The 17,969-nt window shown below is 31.8% G+C and overlaps 1 protein-coding gene across 2 annotated transcripts in view; it reads left to right on the forward strand.

Annotated features, from left to right (window-relative positions):
* DPP10 (dipeptidyl peptidase like 10) overlaps positions 1-17,969 on the forward strand; it is a 667,274-nt gene that overhangs the window by 603,189 nt on the left and 46,116 nt on the right. For both annotated transcript variants that reach the window (XM_004608165.2, XM_055119680.1), the window contains exons 11-17: positions 1,731-1,854; positions 6,104-6,142; positions 7,064-7,171; positions 8,193-8,284; positions 9,002-9,049; positions 12,516-12,637; positions 13,916-13,963. In XM_004608165.2, coding sequence (XP_004608222.1) covers positions 1,731-1,854; positions 6,104-6,142; positions 7,064-7,171; positions 8,193-8,284; positions 9,002-9,049; positions 12,516-12,637; positions 13,916-13,963 — 581 coding nt within the window. The remainder of the gene's footprint in view (positions 1-1,730; positions 1,855-6,103; positions 6,143-7,063; positions 7,172-8,192; positions 8,285-9,001; positions 9,050-12,515; positions 12,638-13,915; positions 13,964-17,969) is intronic.

Below are 17,969 nucleotides of genomic sequence, written 5' to 3' on the forward strand. Positions count from 1 at the left end.
GGTTACTGTTTATCATCTCACTTAGGAAAACTCATAATATTACTTCAGTAAATTGAAATAATTTTTATTAAATTAAAATTCTTCTATTTGCCTATTGTATATAGACATCTCAATATGTGTTCCCTTATCTGTTTTTAATAATATTTTAGTTTTGGTTTACTTTATGAAAATTAATCAATTAACCATAAATATATATTATTAGAACTTGGCATTTATTTTTCTGATTTTATATTTCTTAATGCTAATTCCATTTAATATCTTTTTCTCTATATATACTAAAGGTTAATACCTATGTTACCACTTTTTAATCTTCATGGTGCTAAATAATGATAATCTATGCAAAAGTATCAGTTTAAGTAAAACACAGTAAGAAAGTGAAGAGGGATTCTTAGTTATAGAATTGTATATCACAATTGTATATGCCCAAAAATTAAGTCTAAACTAGTTGCATCGTTTATTCAGAGATGCCTTCTTGACTCTATTTTGGGAACTTTGTGTTATGGTTTCACTGAGTTTCTAGGCAATTTTCAAGTGAGACTAAGCTGGTTATGAAAGCTGCCAGATGTCTTGAAGAGATTGTTGAAGAGAAACATGGCAAGTTTTGCTGTAAGAAGTTATACTTGCCTTTCCACTGACATCTTTACTTCGATGGGCTAGCATGTTTTCTAGAGAAAAACAATGATGTTTTATATATATATGTATATACATATACATATATATACAGATTTGTGTAACTGAAGGTATCAGGAGGTGATTTGTGTCACAGGGTTTTCTTTCTTGAAGTTCATTTTTCTCTGTTTCATAGAAGCTGAGCATATTAGTTTAAAGTTACCACTCAGAGTTGCTAATTATTAAGCTATTTTCAAAGTACCTCATCTATTCAGAAACTAAGCAAATTTCATATCTATATATATGCATCAAAAATTAAGTTTGTATGTTGTACAGTGCTAATTGGGGTAATGTAGTATAAAACTTTCATGTACGTGAGCTATAAAAAAGTATAAGCCAGAGAGAAAAATTATATAAACTTTTCCAGTCCACAGTCTGTGGACATTCTAGACTTCCAAATTTGAAGTCTAACAATTACAAACTTTAGTGCCCCTTATCTAAGTTTAAATTTTAAAAATTATTTCATCTGTTCTTCAAACAGTACTGGAATAAAAATATTATGAAGAAAAAAGTGAGATTAACATTTGTCTACAACTGACAAAGATTGAATCATATCTCTGTATGATTGCTGTAACCCAACTATTGATTAAAGAGCAATAACATGGGGTTCATGCATAATCAATAATTATTAATCCAGTGTTAATCAATAATTATTAATCCAGTATTAAAATTTTATGTGGTTGAATATTTTTAAATAATAAAAATCAATGTAATTTAGAAAAGTAATACTTATTTTACTCAGGCTTTATCAGCAGGGTTTAAAAATATCACATATATTAAGTACCTTGATTTTTTTCCATAATTTCTTTTCTTGAATGTTGTTTATTTTTTAATTTGATATCAATTTTTGTATTTTCATTTATGTAATATATGCTTATGTACATTTTTGCTTGTATATGTTAATATTGGAAGCAGACATGTGTATATAAACATGCATGAAATAGGTATCATAATATCTTTGTAATTTTTAATTGTATATAAAATTATAAAAGTACATTTCCTTGATTACTATACATGTTTTGTGTTACTAAGCATAAACTTCAATTTTGTTTCCACACTAGAGAATACTATATCACTATGGTTAAATGGGTAAGCAATACCAAGACGGTGGTGAGATGGTTAAACCGACCTCAGAATATCTCAGTCCTCACTGTCTGTGAGACCACGACAGGTGCTTGTAGTAGAGTGAGTATAATTCTTTACTTTTATGCCAAAAATTATGTTTTATGCTATCTCTCAAAAAGAGACCAGCCAACTTTAAGCAAAGTTATAGGAAAAAAGAAATTCCATTGGGAATCTGTATTTTAATCTATAAAGCTTCCAAGATTTGAAGTGAGAAAAATGGTAAGTGGAAGAGAACAAAGTAAACTGACTTTTAAAAATAGATTTTTGTGTACCACAAATAATTTTTGATTAGATTAATTCTCAAGTATGGGTCTTCATTTCATTTTTTGACTATTCTAAAAGTTAACTAAATATTTTTTAAATGGTTCTGGATTGGGGGAGTAATAGCACAGCAGGTAAGATGCTTTTCTTGCCTGTGGCTGACCCAGATTCAATTCCCTAGCACTCCTTATGGCCCCATGAACCAACCAGGAGTGATCCATGATTGCAAAGCCAGGAGCACCACTGAGTGTGGCCCAGAAACCTAAATAAATGAATAAAAATTATATATATATATACATTTCTTGTGCTTTTAAAAAAAGTTTGTACTTTGATTTCTATAATTAGGTTTTATAAATCCTGAAATAAATTTTATGTTTTATTTAAAGTGACTAGTAGAAGAAATGCTACAGTGATTTTTTTTTCTTGTTATATTCTGAGTACTTGGTTAAAAGATTCACAATTATTTAATAACAAATTTTTCCAATTTATTTTTTGTACAAGACAAAATAAACATTGTCAGACTAGTGTTTCAGTTACAGCCAGCTATAAAAATGCAATGTTACGTATTTGATAACAATTTATATGACAAGTAAGGTGATGCATATACAGATGCTGATATAAATTAGGTACATAAGGTGAATTAAACTCTGACCTCCTATCGGTGATACTTTCTAGACTGTCATACAGTGTAAAATGCAAACACAATAACCAAAGCAAACATTGTAGAGGTTGGACTGAAAAAGTAAAAAATGTCAGAAAATTTCATATGGATCTCTTCAGTTTTTACCCGAATTCTTATCTATGATATGAACACAGATAAATAACGGTAGGGGCAATGAATAGAAAGTTTTTACATTTGCAGGCTGGAGAGATAGTAAAGCAGGTTGGGCACTTTTCCTTGCATGCAGTGAACCCAGGTTTGATCTCCAGCATCCCCATATGGTCCCCAAGTACCACCAGGAGTTATTCTGAGTGCAGAGCCAGAAATAACCCCTGAGAACCACTAGGTGTGATTCAAAAAATGAACATTGCTTGAAAGAACTGAAGAGAAAATGAAACTGTGTTAGGCAGTCAGGGAGTCAGAAGCAATTCAAAGTCAAATTTTAAAGCAAAATGATTAAAAATAGAAGATGGAAAAGAACAAAGTCCTTATCACCCAAAGAACAATATTATGTAATTTTATCTGAAATTATATACATGCATGACAAGATTTTAAAAAATACGACCTCTTGAAAGAAATAGGCAACAAATAATATTTAGGTAATAATTAATTAGAAGAATTAACATGGTTAACAGTAATTGCTATATGATGTCAATTTTATGAAGAAATTCAGTGCATTTTTAACAATATCCCAATGTCATTATATACAGAAATGAAATAAAATAGGAAATTTTATTTGGAACTTTTAAAGATCCCAAAGGGCAAAAACAATCCCAAGAAAATGAGTAAAAATGAAAGTACTGCACTCCATGACTTCAAATTGTACAGTAAATGGGAAGTAATAAAAATAGCATTGCATTGGATTAAAAGCAGTCACCCAGATCAGTGAAATATAGTTGAGTCCAGAAAAAAAAACACCAATGCAGAAAACTAATTTTAAAATGCGTAAGATCATGCAATTGTATAAGAAAGACTTTTCAATATGTGATGTTAGAAAAATAGGCAATACTTAAATCTAGTCCATTGGTACCATACAAAAAATTAATTATAAAGGAACACCAGAAATTAGCAAATATATAAGAAAAAATATAAACAATATATTCTTCTACACAAGAATTATAACTATATTCAAAAACTCTGCTGTTAAGGTAAGACACAGTCAATTTAAAACAAATTAAATATATCAATATTGAACCTTTTAATTATAAACTACAATTTATTATAATATTATATAATTATGATGATTATAATTTGTAATTCCATAAATTATGTCGAGAAAAACATAGGCAGAACCCATCATTACACCTTCAGTGATTCAGTTTGACTAGCCAAGCAAATGTAAAAAATGGTAATAAATAGAATTTCATTAAAATTCATCAATTCAGAAGCTTTTGCACTACAAAAGAAATGATGAACAGAATAAAAGCATACCACACAAACTGGTAGAAAATAATTGTCCGCCATCAATATGACAAGGAATAATATTGAAGATACATACAGCACTTGTAAAATTTAACAAGATAAATCAATTAACTCCAACCAAAATTGGGAAGAAACTCCCTCAGGCAAACATACAGATGTCTAATAGGTATATTTAAAATGCTATGCATAACTGATCAACAAGTAAATGCAATTCTAAACAACAATGAGCTTAGACCCACTCAACTTATAGGGTGGGTCTAACATATCAAAAAGAATAGAAACAAACAGTGCTGGTTTTGATATGGGGAAAATGGGATTCTCATCCACTGCTGGGGAAGTGCCACCTAATTCAACTCTTCTGAAGACAATATGGACACTTATCAAAAAACTAGAAACTAGACTCAAGCTTCTATATGACCCAGTAGTTCTACTTTTGGGCATGTACCCTACCGGTCCAAATACTCTGCTCTGAAAAGACATCTGTGCTTTTATATTCATTGTAGGCACTATTCAAAGCCAAAATAGGAAATGACCCAAGTGTATAAGAACAGATGACTGTATAAAGAAGCTGTGTTAAATGTACACAATGAAATACTGCAGAAGGAAGGAAGGAAGGAAGGAAGGAAGGAAGGAAGGAAGGAAGGAAGGAAGGAAGGAAGGAAGGAAGGAAGGAAGGAAGGAAGGAAGGAAGGAAGGAAGGAAGGAAGGAAGGAAGGAAGGAAGGAAGGAAGGAAGGAAGGAAGGAAGGAAGAGAGCATTGTCACTGAATTGTATTTTTCTGGGCTTTAGAGCTATCGAAGAAGATTACTGCTGAGGTTTTAGTAGGAAACTCAAAGAATTATTTAATTATGTTTCTCAGTTACTTGCTTGTAAAGACACATCTACCAAAAATATAGTGAAATGAAAAAATGGGTATTAATATTAAATATAATAATTTTGCTAGAAAAACTGGTAAATATTAATTCACAAATTATAAATATTAACTATTTAAAATTAGTACAGCTGCAAATATGAAAAACAATAATGTTGTACCTCTTCACTTGAAATCATTTATTATATATTTTAGAAATCTTTAAATTTCATAAGTCATGTCGTAAGCAATATTACTAAATTTTATTTTATGTATATGTAACATGAGAATAGGGTGATTTAATTTCACCTTTTGAAATATGATTTTGGTTCCTATTCTTTGTAAGATAATTTTAATGGATCATAAAGATTTGTCATTTCGAATGTTTAATTGTATTTCCCCAAGGGGGAAAAATTACTATGAAAAAGAATGGATTGAACATGGAAAGACTGTCCACCTTTTAATTTCACTCCTGGATGTTTGCCCAGTTCTTTGGAAGTTCTTAATAATTTTGTTTCCTGATGATGCCTAGAGGTGAAAAGAGACAGTGTCTAGTCGTTCATAACAGTTCGGATGAGGTAATCAAACTGAGTTGGAAAATGATCTATCTCTGGTGACATACTACTAAGAATTCTAAGAGAGTTCACCAAAGAAGACTTTCTATTTAAAGTATCTTTATTAGCACAATGCCCTAATTATTTATTCTGTTTAAATTAATAATGACAAAGGATGACTGGAGTGGTAGTGCAGTGAGTAGGGCGTCTGCCTTGCATGCAGCCAACCCGGGTTCGATTCCTCCACCCCTCTCGGAGAGCCCAGCAAGCTACCCAGAGTATCCTGCCCGCACAGCAGAGCCTGACAAGCTACCTATGGCATATTCAGTATTCTAAAAACAGTTACAAGTCTCACAATGGAGACGTTACTGGTGCTCGCTCGAGCAAATCGACAAGCAACAGGATGACAGTGACAGTGACAAAGGATGGGATCTTTCATGGTATTTCAGAAGTTGAAGAGAGAAAATAATGTCAGAAGAATGACAGGGTAAAAAGAAATTAAATTAATGCATCCTCATGTCAGTCTTTAGGTGCTTCATGGAGTTAATTGTTTCATTTCAGAAATATGAGATGACATCAGATACATGGCTCTCAAAGCAGGTACAGTATCTACAGTATCGTTTCAAGATATCATAATTTGTCTATTGTGTTAATCTCATTTCCATATATGGAAGGTGGTACATTTCACTCAAAAGCATTTTAGATATATTTCTTTGAACTTTTGCTGTACTTAAGTGAAGTTTAATTACTTATGACTTCAGCTATTAATCACATCTTTATTAAATAGTGATCTCTATATTTTGTAAGACTAAAGAATAGCTACTAGGATATATAAATATGTGTTTGTGTTTATACTTATATATGTATATATTATACAGGTCATTATATTAGTAAAGGTGTGTATAAATGAAAAGAAAAAATTCTGAGCCCCATCAAAACTAGAATGAATCAACATTGCTCAAATTAAAGAAAATTGATTACACCTCCATATACATTGGCTATGTGGTACAGGGGATGTTGCTCAGTAGTAAACCACATGTGTAAGTGAGGTTCTGTGTTTCATTCCTGGTAAAGCAAAAAAAAAAAGATTTTCTGGAGATTATTTTGATAAAGTTCTTTGTAGTAGTTAAAAATTGTTTTGATTAACAAATACCGGGTTAATCTATTGTTCATATTTTCTTTATCACAAAGAAAAAGTTGCTAAACATAATGATTTCTGTGTAATTATATGTTATTCCGTAAAATATTTTAAAAGCAAATTAGTCTATTCTAGTATTTCAGTCATTCCAATCTAGTATTCAAGAAATGTCTCTACCCCAATACATGCGCGCGCACACATACGCACGCACGCACACACACAGACACACACACACACACACACACACACACACACATGCTCTGTGTCAATTTAACTTTTAAAGAATTGTCAGACACTGTTTAAAAGATTTGTCTCCATTCAAAACTTTTTCCTAATTTATTTCATTGCCATTTTGAATCATCCTTTGTACTTCTCTATTTTAGAATGAAGAACCTGTATTTTCTAGAGATGGCAGTAAATTCTTTATGACTGTTCCAGTTAAGCAAGGGGGACGTGGAGAATTTCACCACATAGCTATGTTCTTTGTCCAGGTAAATGTTGAATTCCTTCTCTGATTTGACTTTGTTTCCCTATTCGAATAAAAATAAGCATGCCCATAATTTTTGTGGTGTTTGGGAATTGCACTTAATGCCTTTTGAAGTCCAGTCATAGATCTAACTCAGAGATATTTTAGAGGATAACTCACCCATCACTCAAAGCAATATTTTCTAGCTGCATGTTGCTCAATAGCATAAACTGATCTACACAAGGTACTGTGAATGAAGGGATATGGGACGTAGGATTATTTTAAAGTACTGAAATCCTACTTTGAATAACCTGAGGGAATTTGAGATGTGTCTATTAAATAAATATTGACTGCTTTTTACAAGTAATATTTTCAAGAAGTTATTGAAGTGAGAAATACTTGAGGTAAAAAGATTGTGCATAACCTGTGTTTTCTCTAGAGACTATGTCCTTTCTTTCTCTCCTTTCACATCTTTTTAGCAATTTTAATTCAATAAAACTACCCTGCTTCACTAAAAGTTGTCCAACAAAATGTCAGAAATAAATAAATTATGATATATTCACAAGAGAGATTTTAAAGATTTATAAATCTAATTTTTAATGTGTTACTAAATACATGTCTACAACTTTATTTTAGCCTAAAATCTGTTTATTTATTGTTATGGACCTATGATTTACAAAGTTATTTATATTGAATTTCAGGCTTCATGTCCAACACTAATACCATCACCAGTGTCAACTTACTTCCACCAATGTCCCCAATTTCCCTCCCTCAATCCATTTCCCCATCCCATCTCTGTAACAGTCAAATGTCCAGTAGACATGCCCTATCAGGATGATGAGGGGTAAACCCACAAAGAGATATTTGCTGAAATTTACCTATTGCATTAGAATAATGCCACCATCTGTGTCTGTATTTAATCAAAGAAGCTGAGTGTTGCCTAGAATTAAAAGTGACACAAGCAGCTAGTGTTTTTATGTTGATAAGAGTTTCTGTTTAAACATAAAGAAATCAATATTTTCTATTTTTATTTTTATTTTTTTCAGAGTAAAAGTGAGCAAATTACTGTGCGGCACCTGACATCAGGAAACTGGGAAGTGATAAAGATTTTGGCATATGATGAAACTACTCAAAAAATGTGAGTGTTTTTTGGTTTTCTAGATGCAATTTTTTTGCCAGCATTGCATTTTGCTTACCGTGTTCTGGTCAAAATAGCCTGGTCATGTAAACAGTAACCTTTGATAATTGTTCCTATACTCAATTCTGATAAATACGGCCACCCTTTCTCTGTTTCCGTCTTTTGCTCTCTATTTCTCCCCCATCTCTTTTTATGTCTTCTCTCTCTCTCCTTCCTCTCTCTTCTTTTTCCCTCTCTCCCTCACTGTCTCCTCTCTCTCTGTCTCCCCCTCCCTCTCCCTCTGCTTCTCTCTCTTTCTCTCCCACTCTTTCTTTCTCATGCCCCCCCCCCCCTGTATCCACACATACAGAGAGAGATCAGGGAAAAGTGCAGTGACACTATCCACCTCAAAAAAAAAAAAAATTGTTGGGGCTGGAGCGATAGCACAGCGGGTAAGGCGTTTGCCTTGCATGCGGCCGACCCGGATTCGAATCCCAGCATCCCATATGGTCCCCTGAGCACCGCCAGGGGTAATTCCTGAGTGCATGAGCCAGGAATGACCCCTGTGCATTGCCGGGTGTGACCCAAAAAGAAAAAAAAAATTGTTCCTCAAGTAATCTCAAGCCCTTTTGCTTAATCAAAGAACAGCTTGTCCATTCATTGTTTGAAGATTCCAGAGAACCATCAGTGTGACAACAATTGATCTTGTCTAATGTTTGTATTTTCTTTCCTGGGTAGTTACTTTCTGAGCACTGAATCTTCTTCCAGAGGGAGGCAGCTATACAGGTAGGCAATGTGCAATGTTGATTTCCTAATGGTACATTGATGGACTAGAAAAAATTAAGGTTTCAAACTTCTTTTGCACTTAAAACATAGCTACACAAGAGCCAGAACAACCTTGCATATTTTGCACAATTCCTTGATTCTGGGCCTGTGTGAGTCTCAAAGAATAGAACTGAGCAAAGATCATTTTGTTGTGTTTAATTTTTCTTCTCTTTCTTATCCTCATTTTTTTTAGCCCTATTCTCCTCCCCGTTTTGGCTTGCCTCTATCAGCAAACCCTCTCAGCAGCATTTACGTATTTTTCTAGTAATCCTTTTTGTAAAAAAAAAATTCTAAACCTCATTTTGAATTTTAGGTGCTTCAATATTGTGCACAGAGTAATTCCTGAACAGAATAAAAGTGTCACAAACACTTAATAGAACAAGTGCAGTTTATTTTCCTCCCAGTGTTTATAAAATTCATTAAAATTGTTACTGAAATTGCAACTACACATTTCCTACTAAATAAAGCAATAGATGGAGAATATTTTCATTTTCCCATTATTTTGTTAAATGGAAATATGTACATGAAAGGGTCCAAAGGTCACACCTTTTTAGTATTTAAATGTCTCCTCACTCAGAAAGCTTTTACCAGGAACTCACAGAATGACTTTTATTTTTGCCTGGCTAGCAGCTTATTAATTCTAGACTTTATATACACTTTCTAATTTCCATTTCACAGATCCATTTTTAAAGTGTCAAAACTGCCATGGCATATTCTCAGTGGAAATTCATCATGTTTGAAGAAGTGTCACCACTGATTCTTACCAAGTAGCCTAGATTTTCCTTTGAGAGTAAAATTGCATGTTTAGAGTAACCTAACTTTTTTTTAATTCACCCATTCACTCTTATCCAAGCATAAACTGCTTAATTTAAAGCAAACCTCTCCTTTTGATAATCTGTGTCCGATATATACTATTTTGCCCTTTTTTCTTTTTAGATTCTGTGACCTATGTTCTCAATTCTAATGGATTCTAAAGGAAGAGCAATTATTAATTTAAAGAAATTGAGTTTAATTTTTGTTTTAATTCTTGCTTAAAGTATTGACCAACACTTTCTTTCAAGAGACCTGAAGTTTATCTCTTTAGAAATATAGGCCATGATCAATATTTTCAGTCATTATAGCTATTTTAGAAATATGGATATATTTTTTTAATCATTTATCTCACTCATTCTATGAAAGCCTTAAAGAAAAATGATAATTCTCAAAGATTTAATTGTCTTCCCTTTTGCACCTTAAAATGTGATTTGAATTACAATGACTTCTTAGATTTGTGTCCTTGTCTTATTTCCCCAGTGTCCAAGATAGAAGAGTCAATATATCTATGACCTGTAATAGTGTAAAGACTATGTTATAAAGCGAATAGAGTGCATAAATTTACCTTTAATAGCTCATCAAATGCCAGTTGGCTTGACTGCAAGATAATGTTAGTATTTAACCCAGAAAATTCAATCAATGTCTTGTTCAGGTCGTTAAAAAAAAAATTATTGGTTGAATTAATGATGGGGTTAGATACCCAGGTAAAATCAGAATTGTGATCAGATTTGGTGCTTTAATTTGTCTCAAAATTTACATTTCTTCAACAATTTCAGATATATATGTATATAATGAGAAAATTTAATATTAATCTCTGGAGAACTTAGATTTAAAAAAAATAGTTGCCTGTTGTTTGATTTTAACTCTAGTATTTTACTATATGACTATGGCATTCTTAGTTTCTCTGTAATGGTCACACAAATTATAAATGTAGCTAATACACTGAACTACAATGTAGCTAATACATTGAATTAATACATTGTAATATAGCTAATACATTGATGTAGCTTTATGTAGATTTCATAATACATTGAAATACATAAATTGCAAATGTTATTTAAAAGTTACAACTTAAAATGTCAAGAACTAGGTATGATTTTTTTAATTGTTTTAAAATTAAACTTTGGGTAAAACTGATCATTTTATTAAAGTGGATATATTTATATTATTGTTCTTGACTAGTAAAGGAGACAAGTATTTTAATTTTTTTTTTCTTTTTGGGTCACACCTGGCAATGCACAGGGATTTCTCCTGACTCTGCACTTAGGAATTACTCCTGGTGGTGCTTGGGGGACCATATGGAATGCTGGGAATCGAACCCGGGTCGGCCGAGTCCAAGGCAAATGCCCTACCCACTGTAGCACGGCGGTTTGACGTTCGCCTTTCACGCAACCTACCCGTGTTCGATTCCTCCGCCCCTCTCGGAGAGTCCGGCAAGCTACGAAGAGTATCGTGCCCGCACGGCAGAGCCTGGCAAGCTACCCGTGCGTATTGGATATGCCAAAAACAGTAACAATAAGTGTCTCAATGAGAGACTGTAATGGTGCCCGCTCGAACAAATCGATGAGTAACGGGATGACAGTGACAGTGACAGTGATCATCAGTAGAGATTTAGTATATCAGCTAAGATTATACAGAATTAATCCTTAATCCAAAAACAAACAATCTTTATATCAAATTAAATCTTGAGTAGATAGCTCAATCTTTAGGCACCATTATTTGCCAAGTAAAGAGTATTATCTTTTTTCTTATCTAGCTTACTTTCAAAGTCCGTATATCTATCCATATACATATTAATATATAACAATACATCTGTCAAAAAGTTTGATACTTGGGCCTGGGAGAAAGCTCAAAGTACTGGAGAACATTCTTCCCATATGGGAACCTCAGGTTCTATTCTTGACACTGCATGATTCTAAGGTACCAGGAGAACTACCCCTGAGCACTCTTATGGAGTAGACCTAGAGCTCTGCTGATGTGGCCCGAAAACCACAGAACAGAACAGGACAATGCAGAAGATTTCAGTGCAAGTATTTAGTGGTAAAAAAAAATGGCACTGATGCACAATTCTAACGTGAAGAGTGTTATAAATAAATAAAGAACTTGAATTTTTGTGTGATTTTTGAAAATATTTACTAATCCTTTCAACATGCTAATGGTTATTTTGTTAATCATTGTTGTTCATCTCTTTGTGAGACTATTTTTACCATGTGTGGAGGGATGTTTTAGGCCATATAGTGCTGTTGGGATTGAAACCAGGGTCATTGGGGTCAATTACATGTAAAACCAGCACCTTAAGCCCTGTAATATTCTCTTGTTCCCCTCTATGAGTACTTATAAAGAGTGTATAAATAAAATTGAGGTAAGAACAAATAGCATTGACTGACATGGAAAATCATTTTTAAGCATATTATATGTTTATAAAATATTACACGAATAGAGGTAGACATAATCAATTTAACTGCAGATATGAAGATATTTAATTCTAATAGGAGTTTTGAAAATTGATTTTTCTTTAATGTAACTCATCTTATTATAATATTGAGATATACATATCCATGCATTCAAGTATCTTGGATGATAGTGTATTTTATTTTATGTTTGCTTTTCCTAGTGCTTCTACTGAAGGATTATTGAATCGCCAATGCATTTCATGTAACTTCATGAAAGAAGAATGTACATATTTTGATGCCAGTTTTAGTCCCATGAATCAGCATTTCCTATTACTCTGTAAAGGTAAGATAATGTTTAGTTCTGACAAATTCACTGGTTTATATGAGTTTTGTCTATCATTAGTGAATAATGCTGTGTAGCTATATTTTTTTAGTCTTAAATGAGTTCTGTTACGTTTATTGTGCTAAGCTATATGAGTTTTTCATATATTATAGTTGTAAATAGAAATTGAGATGAACTAAAATGCACCCACGTTAAGTGCTATTTTAATAAGAACAATGCAAACTGACAAATTCATATCAGGAGTCATGATACTATATACTAACAATAATAAATCAATTTGCCAGTATTTGGGGGAAAATGCTATTTTGATTAAAATGATGCTTCCTAAAGAGACATAATTTGGATTAACTAAAAATTAATTTCCTCTGTCTGGTCCCTGTAATTCTGAGAAATCATGGTAAGACCAGTAATTCCTATCTGATAGCAATGTGCTATTGCATAGTAAGATATATTGATAGTATATATTGATAGAAATAATTTGTCTTTTAATGTATTAATGTTATTCCTAGAGATGTAGTTTTATTAAATCTTTTATAATTTGATAGATTGACTTCTACTACTTTCAACTGTACCTTTAGTTGTCTTTCTTTAAGACACCATGGAGGAGATAAATCTTTATACTTTTTAGTCAATTTTTTAAATATTTGAAATAAACTGATTAAAAAAAGGGGCAGAGTTACTTATTGATAAAGAAGTAGACTTTTAGAAGGCATTCCTGAGAGTAGCCAAGTTTCAAGATAACACCTAAAGGTTTTATCTGAACTAACCAGTACACTTAATATGATTGAAAATCTCAGCTACTATATATTTAAAAGTAACATTTAATTAATCCACATTTTAAATTTCATGGATCAAATACTTGTAATATGCATACATTATTTCTTCCTTGGTTGGGTAGTATATTAAATTTTATTTTGCAATAATGTAGGATCACAGGAATAATGTTTAAGTCTGTTTTCTGACTACTCTATAAGAAATAGTAGTTGCATAAGACTGACTAAAGTTAATATAAATAAGAAATTTTAGAGAAAGGGATAGTAAAAAAATTATATGTGCAAATAATTTTTCCTCCAAATTTTGTTGACATTTCTGAATAAAAGTAAAAATAAAGTATTAACTTTCTGAATTTTATTAAGTAAAAAAGTAATATAGTTTTTATTTAATTATACTTTTACCATAAAAATTCTCAGATAATTAAAAACAACTCTTTCAAGTAAACTTTTGAGGAGTTATTATCAGATTTTTAAAAACTTTTATACATACATTTTTAAATTCCAGGTCCAGGGGTTCCTGTCATCAGTCTACATAGCACAGACAATCCATCAAGTGAGTATACAAGCAAGTTAATATAGAATATTCATGCAAGCATTGTTCTACAACAGTACCTTTAGCTAATATTTGTGTCAGATTCTATAGAACTGTCAAGAATTCCCATTATCAGAACTCTCCATAGGAATATTCAATATCATCAATTTCCTCTTTTTCCTTTAAGAAAAACATTAAAACAAGTGGCTTAAGCCTAGGTTAAGCTGTAGTTAAATGGTAATTGAGGTCTATTTTATCTTGATTGAATGAGAAATAGTTAATAATTTCTTTAGATACATTTTAATCTATTGACCTCTAAGTCCTCTGATTTTTTCCCCCTGGACATCATGCAAATAATACCTTCAGAGCAATACATTTTTGAACTTCAGGAGATATAAAAACATACATCACTTTTTATACCTCCTGTTCTGTTTGTTTCAGGTATTCAGGGTACAAAAATGACTATTTGAGTATTGAGTAGTGTTTGTTACCTTACAATGACATCTTATTCCATGGTGATTTTGTTCCTCAAATTGTATAATTAAATTTAAAGTGATGTTCTTAATATTACCTAAGCATATTAAGTAATGTGTTGACTTAAAGTAGATAAAATGTATCTTTAACAATGCAATGTTGAATCATAAATGTAATTTTCATAGAACAATATTTATAATTTTTAAACCCTATCTTTACTTTTCCTAGATACAGATGAAATTTCTACATCTGTAATGGAGGGTTGTTATTTTTTTTTGTTTGTGTGGTTGGAAATAGTTTAGCACATGAAGTTTCTATTTATATATGCCATTAGTAGAGATCTTAAAAAGTTATTTTTAGCCAATTGAATGACTTTAATATTAATATCAAAAATATTAAATTTAACAGTCTTAATATTTAGTAAAATAATATTTAACTTTTAATAGAAATAGTATATAAAAGAAGTTCTTCATATAGTTTTTTGGGATCTGCAAAATGTTACCTTATATGATAAATATTACTGTGGGAAAAATTTCAACTGAATTTTCTGTATGAAATATATTTTTAAAGAATACATTAAATAAATAACAAATATGTATAATATATTTGAATAAAAATGAATTTGAATTATCAATTTGATAATATTATTTTCTACTAACTAGTATTGCAAATCCTGATAGATTCTTGACTAAGAGAAATATTTCCTGTTTTCTTTCTAATTGACAACAATTTATAATTTTCTTATGGTCAAATAAAATAAGAAGATCTCTCACCAGAGTTATATCGTTATTTTTTTTAAAACATAATTTTCCTTAATATATTTGCTTCAATTGAATGTAAATAAAATAAAGTATACATTCAATCAAAGTAAATATTTTGATTAATAAATCTTTGAGTTAATCCTGATACATGATACATTAATGAGTCAGGCATGGCCAACTATTCTGAGCCTGCATAACACATAACAGTACTTGAAAAAAAATTTTTAAATATTTAGTAAACATGAAAACTATTAATGCCACTACTTATCAATAAAATGCAGAGTAAAACATTCCCATGTAAATTGTTCTAACAAATAAATAATATCAAATTTTACATTGCTAATGAGGATATAATGAGATTCTCATAACTCACTGGCAGATATAAAAATTATATCAAATCTTTTGGAAAACAATAATTTACTCATACATCTTAAATATTTTATACTTATTTGCCTAGTATATTTCTTTTTAATAGTTTATGCTCAAGAATTTAAATAGAGACAATTATAAAAGCAATGTTAATGATCGTGAGAATCATGATCAAAAAAAGAAGAAACTGTAAATAAACTTTAGTGGAATATTAATTCCCTGAATATCTTTCATTTGTCATCTCAAGCATTTTTATCTCTAGGTTTTCTTCTTCCCTGGTGGCTGCCCTAGAAAGGGTGTCTGTAGGTCACAGGTTCCTTTGTCATTAAACTGCCAATTGGATTCACTTCAAATAAATCCTGTTGGTGCTGAAGGAAAAAGAAAAGTGATTTTAGACCATCCATTTCTTCATTCTAACTGCTTCAAAGTGTCCCCAGGGTTGTATCACTTGCTCAGACTTTTGGTTGAGGTCACTGAGGATATCTCAATAACTGTTGTCATGGATCTACTATCTCTGCTGTGTTCTCTTGAATTGCAAATCAATCTACTCTCTGCCATTAACCTTAGGTTAACACTATACTAATCCCTATATTTTCCCTGTGCATCGTCCATATATTTCTGCAATTTGTTACATATTTAATAAAGCATATTCAGTTTTCCCACTAGGAATAATAATGATAGGTTTACAAAGGTAAATAGGTAAATGCTTCATAGTGTTTAATTGCATTTTTAAATTATGAGGGAGTTCACTTTAACAAAAGTATAGGAAAATCCATATAAAATTCAAGGGGATGTGTGTGTGTGTGTGTGTGTGTGTGTGTGTGTGTGTGTGTGTGTGTGAGAGAGAGAGAGAGAGAGAGAGAGAGAGAGAGAGAGAGAGAGAGAGAGAGAAGCAAAGCTCCTTCCATTCCATAGATGCAGGAGGGTGGGTGGGGGTGATGGGAGGGAACCTGGGGACACTGATGCTGGGAAATTTACACTGGTGGAAAGTTGGGTGTTGGAAAACTGTGTGACTGAAATCTAATCATGAATAGCTTTGTAAGGGTCTGTATCATAACGGTTCAATAGTTTGTTTTTTTTTTTAAATTCAAGAGGACAAAATTTTTGCAAGTGCTATTATTCTTAGATTTGACTGACAGAATTTTTAAGTGTTTTTCAAACTTTCTCTTGGTTTTCAGAATGCTCTAATATTAATAGATAATACTTTTATAATGAAAAAGAAACCTTTTGTTGTAATGCTCATAACTCAAGATAAGGTACAAATATGAAAAAAATTACTTAGTATTTCCATATTCCTGTGTATAATTTTGCATCTGCTTTGTGCTATTTTTGAAATTCCCATTTTTTTCTTTCTTTTTTGCATATTTTCTTTTTGGTGGGGTGGGAGACTGGGAGGGTTCCCAAGCATTGCTCAGGAGATGTGATGGTCCTTCCTAGAAATGCTGCGAATCAGGCTGGTGGTTCAATGTAAGGACCTACAGATCTGGCACTGATAGAACCCTACAATACCCTAAATATTCATGCTACTCCCAGGATGCTCAGGTGCCAGCAGTGCTATACCAGTCAATATTCAGGGAACCATGTGGTGCCATTGATTGAACAAGGATCAGGCACATGCAAGGAATGCTTCTCAATCACTTCTATTTCTTGAGTGTTGCATATTCTATTCATTTCTTATGTTATAATTCTCATTTTCCTCTCTATTCAATCTTTTTTCCTTTTTTAATAATTTTATTGCACTTTCTCTATCTCTCTTTTATTCTTCCTAGCAATTATTCATCATTTTTCTTTTCCTTCTAATCTACTCAAAAATAATTTCTAAATATTTTCTTCTCCTTCCAATATTTCACAATATGTTTCAAACACTTTTCATAAATGAATTATTTAAAACTGTCTGTTTTCAATATTTTTAAAACTGAGTTAATATTTTTAATGATTTTTCTTAAATCATATAATTTTCTGTGTTTATGATCTGTTTTCCCCCAAAGTGAATGGATGTCTTTGAAGGTTTTTGAGTATTGGGAAGAAAGCTAAATACTCAAAAATAAAATATATGAAGAAAAAACCTGGAATTCTGTATTGATTTACAAAGGATGAACTTGAGTCAATTGCCCAAAATATTTCAGTAATAATGCACTAGACACGAGGGACACTCTTTGAGCAAAGTGAATGTCCAAAGCTAGCATAACACCGGATCCTTATGGAGAGATTTCATAAAAAGCATACCTTTGTAATCTGTGAAACTAAGCATTCAGCAAAGTTACTTAATTTCAAATTAAAAAACTATTTTAAGAACTGTGAGTGGACGAAGGAGTAGCTCAAATAGTACATTGCACATGTACCATGTGTGAGGTCTTGTGTCCATCCCCAATACTGAATACTCCCGTACTGCTAATGCCTATCCCACTGCCAGCCATATGTAC

Source organism: Sorex araneus, chromosome X (assembly GCF_027595985.1).
Source record: "Sorex araneus isolate mSorAra2 chromosome X, mSorAra2.pri, whole genome shotgun sequence".
Classification (NCBI taxonomy): Eukaryota; Metazoa; Chordata; class Mammalia; order Eulipotyphla; family Soricidae; genus Sorex; species Sorex araneus.